This window comes from Rattus norvegicus, chromosome 14 (assembly GCF_036323735.1).
Source record: "Rattus norvegicus strain BN/NHsdMcwi chromosome 14, GRCr8, whole genome shotgun sequence".
NCBI lineage: Eukaryota > Metazoa > Chordata > Mammalia > Rodentia > Muridae > Rattus > Rattus norvegicus.
Window position 1 is genome coordinate 12,804,040 of NC_086032.1, and position 12,200 is coordinate 12,816,239.

Here is a 12,200-nt window from a genome sequence, read left to right on the forward strand (position 1 = left end):
CTTTGAACAAGGCCTAAATACATATCAAACAATAGATATAATATATAAATGGATGATTAACGAGCTAGAGAGATAAGCAGATGGATACATAGTGGGATAGATGGGTGAGTGGGTGCACAGATGGACACACATATATAGATATATAGATAAAGATAGATCTCACGATGGATGAGTAAGTGGACAAAAGGACAGACAGACAGGCAGATGATGGATGGAATACGAATAGATAGAGTGGTAGGGTAATAGATGAATGGATGAAAGGCAGATTGGATGGATGGATGGATGGATGGATGGATGGATGGATGGATGGATGGATGGACGGACGGACGGACGGATGATGGATGACAGACAACTCCCTAACCAAACATGCAGGCTCCTCAATGCTCACTTGGTATCACTTTCTACATGGAACATATTTTTACTACAGATAATTGTCCCCCTCTTACAACCATTTCCTGAGGTTTAAGGAGAGGTTAATTTTAGTTTCAGGAGATTAATTTATTCTTCTACTAGAGAAAAATGAATATCCCCCATATTTTATATTTACCTAAAAATTTTATATATAAGAAAGAATCTCCACGCTTTGTAATATATAGGCCAGTGGGAATTATCTAATTTAGACTTTTTATTTCAAGTAAACTTTGAATCTGAACAGTATCAGATTCACCTTTGCTGTCTCAGGCACAGGCCTCCCAGGCCTGCCTGCTCCTTCACACACTTTTCCAAGTCAAACCACCGCAACAGTGATAGATAACGCTCTCACCGTCTGACAAGTCCTCAAGTGGGGCCCTTTATCCTAACTGCCCCAGTTCTAAGAAATACCCACGAGTGCCTCTCATAAATGGCCACGATGATCTCCCACAATGACTATGACGTCATTAATGGGTTGGTTACTGGGCAGGATCAAACACAAGCCACGCCCCCAACCCTCAACAAGTCCACATCTAACAGAACACACACCAGGTTCAACAAAATGACAGTGTCAACCACATCAACAAGGCAATGTGTGCCGAAAGAGCACTCAGGAAATGTCCTCCAACTCCCGGCTTCTCAGGCTCACCGACGGGCATTTTTGCAGTACAAGAAAAATAGCACACTTTTGACTTAGGGGATGGCAGAGGAAGCACACGGCACAGCTGAGCAGACTCAGTTAGCTGGCTGTCCCTGCTACAGGTATTACGTCATCCATAAAATGTTAGACAGGCCTTTTTCAATGACAGCACAGAATAAAACATGGCTACGACGGCAATAGGTACATCATACAATGACTCTGACATCACTAACGAGTAATTTTACATGGTGAGTCGCATCAGCATTCAACTTCTGAACTGAAACTAGAGGCACGAATACAAGACGAGTAGTTAGTGGCGTGCCAAATACAAAACCATTATATACCTAAGAAGCCATGTACATGCTAGGAAAACATCAGGTCTTCAAGCAAAGGCCAAGTATAAAAATTATATTCAGTGTATTTTAAATATAGGAGGTATTTTCATGTGCAATCTTTCATTTTTTTGTCCAAGTAGAACCCAGTAACTGGTGAAAAGAATTGCGTTCCTCCTGTATGAACTGGCGTTTGCCCATGATGGGAAGGAACAGCACAATAGCAACTCCAAAGGGCACACAGGAGGAAGATTAGATGGCTAAGAGCCACAGGCTTCCTATCTTTCATCTTCTGTCCCTAACATCGTCTCTCGCTTCTGCTCGTGTGCGTTTTAAGAACAACGGTGCCACGCGTGTAACTTGCCTGAGTGAGAAATGAAAGGGACGGAAGCAAAAGGCTCCTCCGGAGGACGGCTATGTGGAGCAGGGGGCGGGTCTACATTCTTATCTGAGGGTGTGCTCTCCCCGAGCCTGTCTGCAAAAATAAGATCAAACAAAACAAAAATAAAATAAAATAAAGATGGTTTTAAACAAAACATGAAACACAGTATAAACCACAGTGAAAATGAAAACAGCAGCTTCAGAAAAGCATATCTCACAGCCCTGTTCTGATAAGGACTGAGGCTTTGTCCTAAGGTGAACGACTATCTGTTGCTACAAAAGCAAGTTCAAGGAGATTAATCAGGGCTAGATTACATTAAACACAATCTACCTAGCTAGTCTGGTTCACTTAATACCAGTGATTTTTATTTGTAACATATTAAACTTGAGTTTAAACCCTGCTTATTACAAAGACACAGTTAGGGCTTTCAAAAAATACCTATAGGAGAAAAAACATTGCAAATGGTGGTTATTCATACATTCATAAAATTAGTAACTCAAATTCTCAATAGTCAGAAAATTAATTCACTCCATTTGACATTATTCATTTCTCCCAACACTTTGTACTATTACACGCACGCACGCACGCACGCACGCACGCACGCACCAGCACATCTATTTGAGTGTTTAGTATACACCAAGCACAGCGCTGTTCTGACCCCTACCCTCACGTCGCTTATATGAAAAACAAGCATTAAAGTAGTAGACATGAAAAAATGCATAGTGTGTCTGAGAACAAGTATGCTACAGAAAAAAAAAATGCAGAGAAGGAAGGAACGCAGGCTGACAGAGTGAGCCTTCTGGCTACAGGACAGAAAGACTGTGGGCAGCTGGGGTTGGAGACACAGGGCGAGGATGAACGCCACAGAGCAAAGGCAAGGGCAGCCATGTCTGAGAAAGAATCGCCATTCCCAGTCATGGCTGTATTCCCTTCCACTCAAGCTGTCTCCACTAGGGAGGCTTAGTGCCAACTAAGCACTTTGACACAATGTGTAAATGTCTCCTTCCTGGTTTTAAGCAATCAAAACTGTACTATTTGAAACTTATGAGGAGAGGGATTTTAGGCATTCCTGGTACACCTATGTTCCACAGTCACTTTAAAAGAAAAACCGAATCAAATCCATGTTCATGCTAGCTTGTTTTCCAGAACTGTTCTGGTGAGTAAATGAAAAGGCTAGAGGTTAAGGCACCATTCGAAGAGCAAGTTTCATAACGTCTTTCTGGGAAGACAATGAGGCCCATTTATATAACCAATGTGATAAGCAGCATTGGCACATGATGGAAGGACAGCGTAGAGGTCTCTCAGGGTAACTACACACCAGGGATTATGCACTCATATCCAAGGGTCCTCTTAGGCTCCTCAGCCTTCTACACACCCTCTAGATTCGGTGGTGAGAGTGCAAAAGAACAAAAGAAGGCTAACCCAAGTGACGGCCGCTACAGCATCATCAAGGTAGCATGTAGACACTTAAATCTGAACTAGAAACAGCCTCCTTAAACCTGAATCCTACCTGTCAGGAGGTTAGAGCAGCTGCCTGCCCTACAACACAGACGTGATGAATCACATTATCTAGGTGTGAACTTGGAAACCTCCACTTTTAATGTATTCTCCAAATTTACAAAACGCTATCGTAACAATGGCTCCCTAGCTTACGGAAGTGCAAAATCACTACTATGCTCTTAGAATTCTTTTACATTTGGTATATTATTTTCAGCAATCAAGCAAATTGTGGTAAATACATAAACAGTGCTGTGCAGTTAAGACATAATAACAACAGAAACCTTCATGTGGGAGTAAGCTAATTATTATATAGAAGTCTCCAAGAGGAAAGATAGAGGTACAATTGTATTAAAAAAAAACTCATTTACTAAATTATTTTCAAACAGAAGTCAGAATACATTTGTAACAAAATACATTAGGTTCTATTGTTCCGCAAAACACAAAGTCGATGCATAAAGGAATATTCTTATATTACTTAAGATTTCTAAAATTCACACAATCTAGGTCTTAGAACACAGGATACAAACACACATTAACTTACTGCACAGTCAGCTACATAGACATAAAAACAAAATCTTACTGTGGAGCCACATTTTAAAGACGTGGTCGCCCCACCTAACCTGTTAAGTACCAGTTTCAAATGAACGGTTTCCTTTCAGTTAGAACAAAGTCTGGGTTACACATCAGGAAATGGCCTCATCCTGACACAAGAAGACAGATTCTTTTCAAAGTGTCCAACTGATATAAACAGTGGAAAAAAGGTAGGACTTTAAAATTCTGAAGGCAATGTATTTTCCATCATACCACCACACTAAGTACTCCAGAAGGTATTTTAAATATGCAGCTTAAATAGATAATGCCCTCAAACAAAGACTTAACAGTTAATGGAGTTGTAAAAAGAAGTATTCATTGATACTATGGAGTCGGTCTAATGTGCCTGAACATCATTACCCTGCACTGGAGACACTGTGACGCTCAGGATGAACAGAGGTTAACGGCTGAAAACTTTACCAGAAACTAATTAGACATCCTCTCATTTACAACTCTTATATCTTCAAATTTTATAGAACATACTTAGTAAAGTTGCAAAACAACCAGTCTTTGAGTTTGTTATTCCTTTTTAGTCATTTTGATGAAATTTTAAACAGAAAACAGTAAATCTATTTGTCCAAAAATTGACCTTTCATTGCTCTTAATTAACAGTTACAAGGATACCACTATCTAACCAAATCCAAGTTGACATTTTCTCCAAACACGTGGTATTCCAGTTACTGTTTAACATAGCAAATATCATGACAACTAGACTCCTGAGGGGACATACTGATCTGATGCTTTGGTACAAAAAATAATGACAACAGATTTAAAACAAAAAAAAAAATCACTGAGACAAACTTTGTTATTAATACTTAATATTGGTTTAATGTTATTATTAAGAAAGAACCAGTGAAGGATTCTGAAACATAAATTATTCATTTACACTGAAAACAAAAGCAACAAGAGTTTATTTTATATGTTAAATGCCTGTTATAGGTTATCAACTATTTCCCTAAAGATCACTAAAAAATATTATCAATTATTTCAGTTTTACTATATCAAAAATGTTGTTACTTTAAAATTGCTTCCTTTATGAAGCACGGAAGTGATACATCTTTTTTAGACAATGTTATCTTTGTCCTACTAGACAAATAGCCAGCCATGTATCACTGTATCAGGAAAAGCTTGAGTGGCAATGTAGCCCTCAACTGTGGTCACTCTGCAACTTATCTGTCCCTTGCAGGGATAGGGTGTTCTCAGAAGCCCGGGGAAAGATGGCCAGTCTCTGCCCAGCAAGTATTTCATTACCAAACATGTGTGCTTTTACAAACAACTCTGGAAAACAATCAATATGTGTGCCAAGTAACAAATGTATAAATAAACTATGTGGTACTTCAAAGTACATTAATTTATTTCTTCAGTTTGGAAAAAAAAAATCATTGGGGACAGAAGAACCGCGCAATGATGAACACCCACCAACCCTTAGAGTACATTTATGCTTCTACTGAAATTAAGATTGTAGAGGAGGCCCCTGCTTACCAGAATGACTGAAACTCTACCAGAGAGATCAAACATTAGATACGCTACTGCTGTACCGAAAGAGATATCAAAGATGACTGCTATACCTAAGTAAGACTACAGAAGGAAATGTCCCTAAAGTACCCAGGCCTCATATACCATCGATTTATAAATTTCCATAAACGTGAACTTCAGTCCACTCACTCAGTGTTAAGAACAGAATGCTTTCCATTGGCTTCCCTGCCGGCACCTGCCCATCCGGGGCCAGTGCTCTATGCTCTTGACTCTCGAGTTGATTAATTTACCAAGAAACCTGGTGAATTGCATATGGCTTCAAGATGCCAGCTTAACATCTTTAGATGTGAGGCAATGGCTCCTGTTGTCTACGTGGAGACAATCCTTCATTCAGCTCCCCAGCGACCCTGTACCATCCATCCCAGTTTACAAGCGGCAGGGGTGAGCCTGGCACAGCAGCTGAGTCCTCGCTGAGACGTTACTCTATGAGATGGCAGCCCGGATCCAAGCGTGGGGCTCTGATGCCGTGTGCTGAAGGAGGGTAAGAAGCCCCCAGGTACTGCTGCCACTGCTCAAGGCCATCTGGGCCGTTTATAATGGTGGCGGTTGTTCCCCATCCTTGCTCCTGGGCTCTCATCTGGGACCTGGCATCTTCTGTGATGCAGTGTGAGCTGCCTCTGCCAACAGGTATGCAAGTTCACGTGTGCAGTGTTGATGTTGCCTATCTTCAAATTTAAAAGGTGAAACTGCACATACAGGAGTGTCTGCGTCCAGCTCCTGTCTCCACCAAAGAAACAGCGCCCTTTGTAAGGTCCTGCACCTGTCCCTTGACTTTTAAGAAAAGACTTTTTTTTTTAACCCAAGAAACTAAAAGTATTTGTTAGGAGACCCTTCTCAGAGTACATTAAAACTTACACTTTCTGCTTCTAAGGTAACCTTGGCTGGGGAGCTGGCTTAGTCCATACACTTGCTGCATCAGCGTAAATCCAAATGCCCAGTGTGGATGGTAGGCGTACATGGCGGCCAACTGTACCCCTAGTGCGTAGTAGGCAGACAGGAAGACTCCAGACAAAATGGCTCAAGAAACTCTATTTTGTATTTGTGGGTTCATCGAGAGACTACTCCTCAAATGATGAGGCAGGGAGGCCCAAAGAGGACCCTTAACTTCCAGTCTAAACAGACATGCAAACACATGTACACGACCTCGCGCACGCATGCACACGCGCACGCATACCACACACACATTCACACACACGCACACCACACACATTATAAAACTAAAATAACCCTGTAAATTATAATTACTTCACTACCTCTTCATCTTCCTCTATTATTCCTCAAAAGAGATCATTTACAACCTTATTTAAAGCTGGTGGCTGCTTAACATAAACTCTAGGAAAAAACCATACAAAATTGTTGTGATTTAAAAACATTTTTTAATATGAGGTAAGATAGGTTTTTTTCTATCAAAGTTAACAAATGTATGTCAGAGGCTTAAAATTCTTTTTTATGCTCACACTTAATCACCAATATGCAAAATACAAAATTAGATGCCAAACATGAATGCCTTACAGGAATCCTTTACATAAATGTAAGCTATCTGTAAACTTTACATAAAATACATACTAATTCAGACAAAGCATTTCATTTACTAAATGTGTTCCTAAAGCTAGTTACTTAAATAAAATAGAAATTAGAAACAGAGTAATTTATTGGGCCCTTTTCTTTATATGCAAAACAGAGAAACACACTGTATATATGCAAGTATATATGTATATATACATGTATACATATACATACATATATACACATACATACACATACATACAAGCCTCAGAAACTAGAAAATCAACTACATTTTCCACAAAATGAGCCTTTCTTGCTCTTATTCTGCAAATCTCCTCAAATTCTTCCAAAAAAAGATCATTTCTAAAATATATATGGGAAGGCTTGATGTATGTATTAGGTAGTTTGAGAAAAGGTAATGATTCCAAGTAAAAACATTGAGATATCAGATCTAAAGTGGAAAAATTTATTTAACTTTGGCCACATCAGGACGACAAAGCAGCCCCTTTATGTCACCACTCACAGAAAGGACATGACAAACATTACCATAGTGCAGCCCACTTCTCTCCGGGCGTGTTCAAGGGTGGCTCAGACCCACGCTATCTCCTACTGAGTGAGCAAGAAAGAGCTACAAAGAGATTAGTAAGGCAAGGGACTGATGATGTTTCCTCAGTGCAGCATCAGCCTTCTGTGCTCTGAAGGTGTGAGCTGCACGCTCAGTTTTAGATGGTTAGGGTATCAGCAATCTTGGCTCATTAGCTACTACACGGCAACTAATTTCTAATGTGCAACACGACATAGCCTAATAGGACATGGAAGAAAGAGGCCTGGAGTCTTCCCTCAGATGCACAGACAGAGTTTCTGACACCACCTCATGCAGTCTCTGGCCTTGCTGAACTATATAGCTGCCACTCTACTGTGAAGCAAAATAAGCCTTCAAGTGTCCCTTACTTGATCTTAGGAGGTCAAATTCTCTGTCCAACAGTTCCTCTTCTGTTAACTTGGAAAAATTGTCTTCTCCAAAAGGATTCCACCCTGACATGTCAGGGGGGTGACTGATGGTCTTCTGATTTGTGAAATTTGCAACTGCCTCTTTCTCAGCGACTGACCTGCTGAGAGAGGAGAAAGAATGAATGACAGGGATGATACTGAGGACACTAGATTGAGAGTACAGGATGAGCCTAGGCTGTAGCTCAGGGATAAAATGCTTGCCTGGTATGCATAAGACCCAGGACTCAATATTCATCACAGAAAGAAACTAAAACCTGGGCCACAGTGGTTCATCCCTGGAATCCCAGCACTCTGGCACCCAAGGCTGTAAGGACAGCCCGGGCTATTTAGAGAGTAAGTTCCCAGCCAACGTAGGCTAGAGTGAGACCCTGTCTCCAAAAGATAAAGTAAAGAAATAAAAGCACAGGATGGACAGACTATGGCTGCTGTGTGAGCCACCCCACAGAGCACAGGGCTCTAAGCCCTGCACATGCGACTGCACACTAACTACTTAGCCTCTGACTCTGCATCCTAGTCCATAGAAAGGTTCTATGGAATTTACCTGATAGGCCTGTTGTTTTTAGGAGGAAATACAAGGAAGCCTAAAGCCCAAGGGTGCCTGGGCACCTCCCTCACCCCAGCCAGAAAGCCCAACACAGAAATGAGGCAGCATAACAAAAGTTCTGCTTCCTTTCACAATTTGATTCCAAAAAATTGATAGTGGGGAAAGACTCCACATGTGAAAAGAAATAGTTTATAAGCCTAAAGTCACTGTCATCCCAAAACATGGGTCACAGAAGTGAAAACAAGGGGCAACAGGTAGGTGCCTTTCTCATTCCTAAATCCAGGCCTACTTGGTGTGTTTCAACGAAAAGAACAGTGTTTAAACAATTGTTGAGGGCTAGAGCACACAAAGGGAAATAAACAATAACGTGCCTACAACTAACTAGACTTACTCAGTTAATAAAGACCTGATACAGGGTTAACAAACTGTTTCACTTTTCCTCTAAAAGAATGAAGCCTAATCCCTAACCCCACTCAGCATACTAAGTGGCACTTAGCACTTAACTTCTTAGCATAGTCACAATTATTTACTCTGCCACACTGCTTTCTTTAAATGGCATTTCATTTGCATAACTAAATAATTAGGAGCATTTTGAACAAATTAAAGACGCAATAGTATTCGTTATTAAAGACAGGTAGGAATGCTGGAGGACAACCAGTGGCAAACAGCACCTCCTACTCTTGCAGAGGACCTGGGTGCAGTTCCTAGAATCTACTTGGTGCTCATAGCCATCTGTGACTCCGCTTCTGGGAGACTAGTGTCCTCTTCTGGCCTTAGTGCACACCAGGCACCCAATGGTGCGCATACAAAACTCTCATACACATAAAATAGAAAGTAATTTAAAAAAAGAAACAGCATAGGGGTTGGGGAAACAACTCACAAGCAGCATCTTGTGTAAGGCCCAAGGTCCTGGCTTCAATTTCCAGCATATATTAGAGGCAGACAGACGGATGGATGATAAATGGAAAGATTTTCTTTTGTGTATTATTTAGCTTTACGATACAGATGAGAGTCTCTTAAGTCTAAGGCCAGCCTGGTCTATTAAAAAGCTCCAGGACAGGCAAGATTACACACAATGAGACCCAGTATCAAAACAACGACAGACATGGATGAGGCTGATACACCGATCACTGAGTTTTAGGGGTACTGACTTATATATGTTTTATGCTTCTGAAAGATCACCAGCTTCCAGAAGTATAACCGTGCACAATGAAAATTGAGTACTGAGTGTGGAAACCTGCGTATGAGGCTCTGTGCTACAATGTGTACACTATCTAAACTTTTCTTACTTGTTTTGGGTTTTTTTCCTGTTTCTTGCAGTGCTGGAGAGGGAACCTCAGTCCTTTCTATGGGGATTTCTACTGAAACGACAGCTTAGCCATGTATATGAACTAGCATCAAGCAGACTATGTGATTCTAAAAGGAAAAACTACATGGCTCTTGTCACAGAGGAACTAACCTCATAGTTTCACTTCATAGTTCAGAGTCTACTGGATCTAACGTGCTTCCGGTGTGCACTTTAGGCCTAGCTTCCTTGTAATAATGCCACTAATGTATGAAGGAAGTGTGCTAAGCAGACAAAAGCTAGAGTGAGCAAGCAAATGGCAAAAGCCGACGCCCCTTTGAGTGCTGCTCTCCACTGCAGTCATTTGTCCCAAACCCATACACTGCTCTTCTTTCAGAGATGTCTCATAAATTAATTCTTTAGATCTCCTTCCTGGTGTCTCCCCAGAATGTAATAGATCGATATCGTTCCTCTCCCACCCCGCCTCCTCCCTCTCTCTTCCTCTCCCCCGCCCCCCGACATACTCAACTGACAGCATGCTGCTGCTGTGCTCGAGCTCACTGTCTACTCAAACCCACATGCGCTCAGCTACTGTGTCAAACCCTCACTGAGTCTAAGAGCTTCTTCCGTGTTCCTGCACCCACTTCGTCAGCCAACTTCAGTTTCACAATTACAGATATCAATGCTTACTACCTTGGGGCGGGAGGGGGTGTATCTTTGTATGCACATGTATACTCGTGCATATTTGTGTGTGTTCACACACGAGGAGGGAAGAAGTCAACCCCAAGTGTTATTCCTCAGGCTGTCCACCTAGTTTTTTTGATACTGGGCTTGTCAATTAGGCTCATTTGTTTCTGTCTCCATTTCCCCAGCTCTGAGATTACAGTGTGTGACTTTACTCCCTGCTTTTTTTTAAATAGAGCCTGGAGATCAAAGTTAGGTCTTTCATGCTTGTTGGAAAAGTACTTTACCAAGCTCTCTCCCAACCCTTAATATTGACTCTTAATTCCAAGACCCTGAAGAACTACCTAATATTAATATCACATCCAAATGTGAGAAACTATGTACCAAACTTCTTCAACCTATTGTAATGACTTCCCATAGAAAGTGCCCAAACAATTCTAATATATCTGAAGAGTTAAAATTCACTATTTCTCAACTACACTAAGAGTAAGTTTGCTATGCATGATTTACTTAAAATGCTTGTCCCTGTGAAAACTGAACCAAATCATACAAGCTTTACAGAGTCAAGTAGTTGAAGGAAGTGTAACATCTAAGTGGAGAAGTTAACATGTCTACAAGGATTCTTCATTTTCAATCTCCAAAGTAGTTTTCTTGGCGGGCTGGAGAGATGGCTCAGTGGTTAAGAGCACTGACTGCTCTTCCAGAGGTCCTGAGTTCAATTCCCAGCAACCACATGGTGGCTCACAACCATCTGTGGTAGGATCCGATGCCCTCCTCTGGCGTGTCTGAGGACAGCGACAGTGCACTCATATAAAGTAGTCTTCTTGGACTTTGCTTCTACTTCAGTTACAAAGAATGCTGTATGTGAACAGCAACAGACTCCTAGATGTCCTTCCGTGTGGTTAAACTGTGTCTGCAAATAGAGCTGGCAGACTTGCTAGGTGGAGCAGGAGGAAGGAAGGCATACAACAGAGGACTAGGAGGGAACAAATAGCTCATCCAAGAGCCACTCAGCACTTCTTGATGCTATCACCCACTTCCACAGTAAGTGCCTTTGCATCCACTAGGAAATACTTGCCTGGTGGCACCATAAGAGGAGTCCACTATGGTTCCAACCTGAGCTGGAAGTGAAGAGCCGTAGGGAGCTAAGGCTGGTGAGAACTCTTGAGGAGAGGTAAGATACTCAGGTGACACCTGCTGCGCTGGCTGCTGATGGTGAGCTAGCATCTGCTGCTGCAAGAGAGCCTGCTGATACTGCTGCATCTGAAACAAGAACACAGCCTCCGGTTACTACGTTCCTCCCTTACCCACTCATGGAGACAAAACCAGAAACCCACAAAATAACTGCGTATTTGAAGAAGGACCTGTTACCAGAAAACTGCCCAGAGTGATTTAAACCCATCTAATATTAAAAAGTCAGACTCGACTGGCCAGATTCAAATTTCTTTCTTTAAGTGGTCTAAGAAAAAGACAAACGAATAGGTCAACTGATACCTGTAAAAGAAGAAAAGGCACACTGAGCAAATGCATGGCATGGTCCTTCTATGTGTCACTTTTTCTCAACAGATACTTGTTGAATGGAAGAGACATATGACAAAAGAGAACAGGGACTCTAACAACCACAAGTGTCATTAGACAGTTACAATGTGCCACATTCCAATCAGGCTGCTTGAGAATATACATCTGCCTTCAAGGAAACAGTCCACTAAGGTAAGTTTTTAACGTGTGTGTGTGTGTGTGTGTGTGCGTGTGTGTGTATGTGTGTGTCCCCTGCTCGG

General features: G+C 41.5%; 1 protein-coding gene across 6 annotated transcripts in view; it reads right to left on the reverse strand.

Annotated features, from left to right (window-relative positions):
- The window catches only part of Bmp2k (BMP-2 inducible kinase), a 97,508-nt gene that overhangs the window by 18,871 nt on the left and 66,437 nt on the right, over positions 1-12,200 (reverse strand). For 2 of the 6 annotated variants that reach the window (XM_039092658.2, XM_039092661.2), the window contains 3 exons: positions 11,501-11,685; positions 7,850-8,010; positions 1,748-1,858 (listed from right to left, as the gene is read on the reverse strand). In XM_039092658.2, coding sequence (XP_038948586.1) covers positions 1,748-1,858; positions 7,850-8,010; positions 11,501-11,685 — 457 coding nt within the window. Of the gene's footprint in view, positions 1-1,747; positions 1,859-6,748; positions 8,011-11,500; positions 11,686-12,200 lie in introns of those variants that run through there. The other 4 variants (NM_001419798.1, XM_063273457.1, XM_039092660.2 and 1 more) reach the window with 4 other exon arrangements.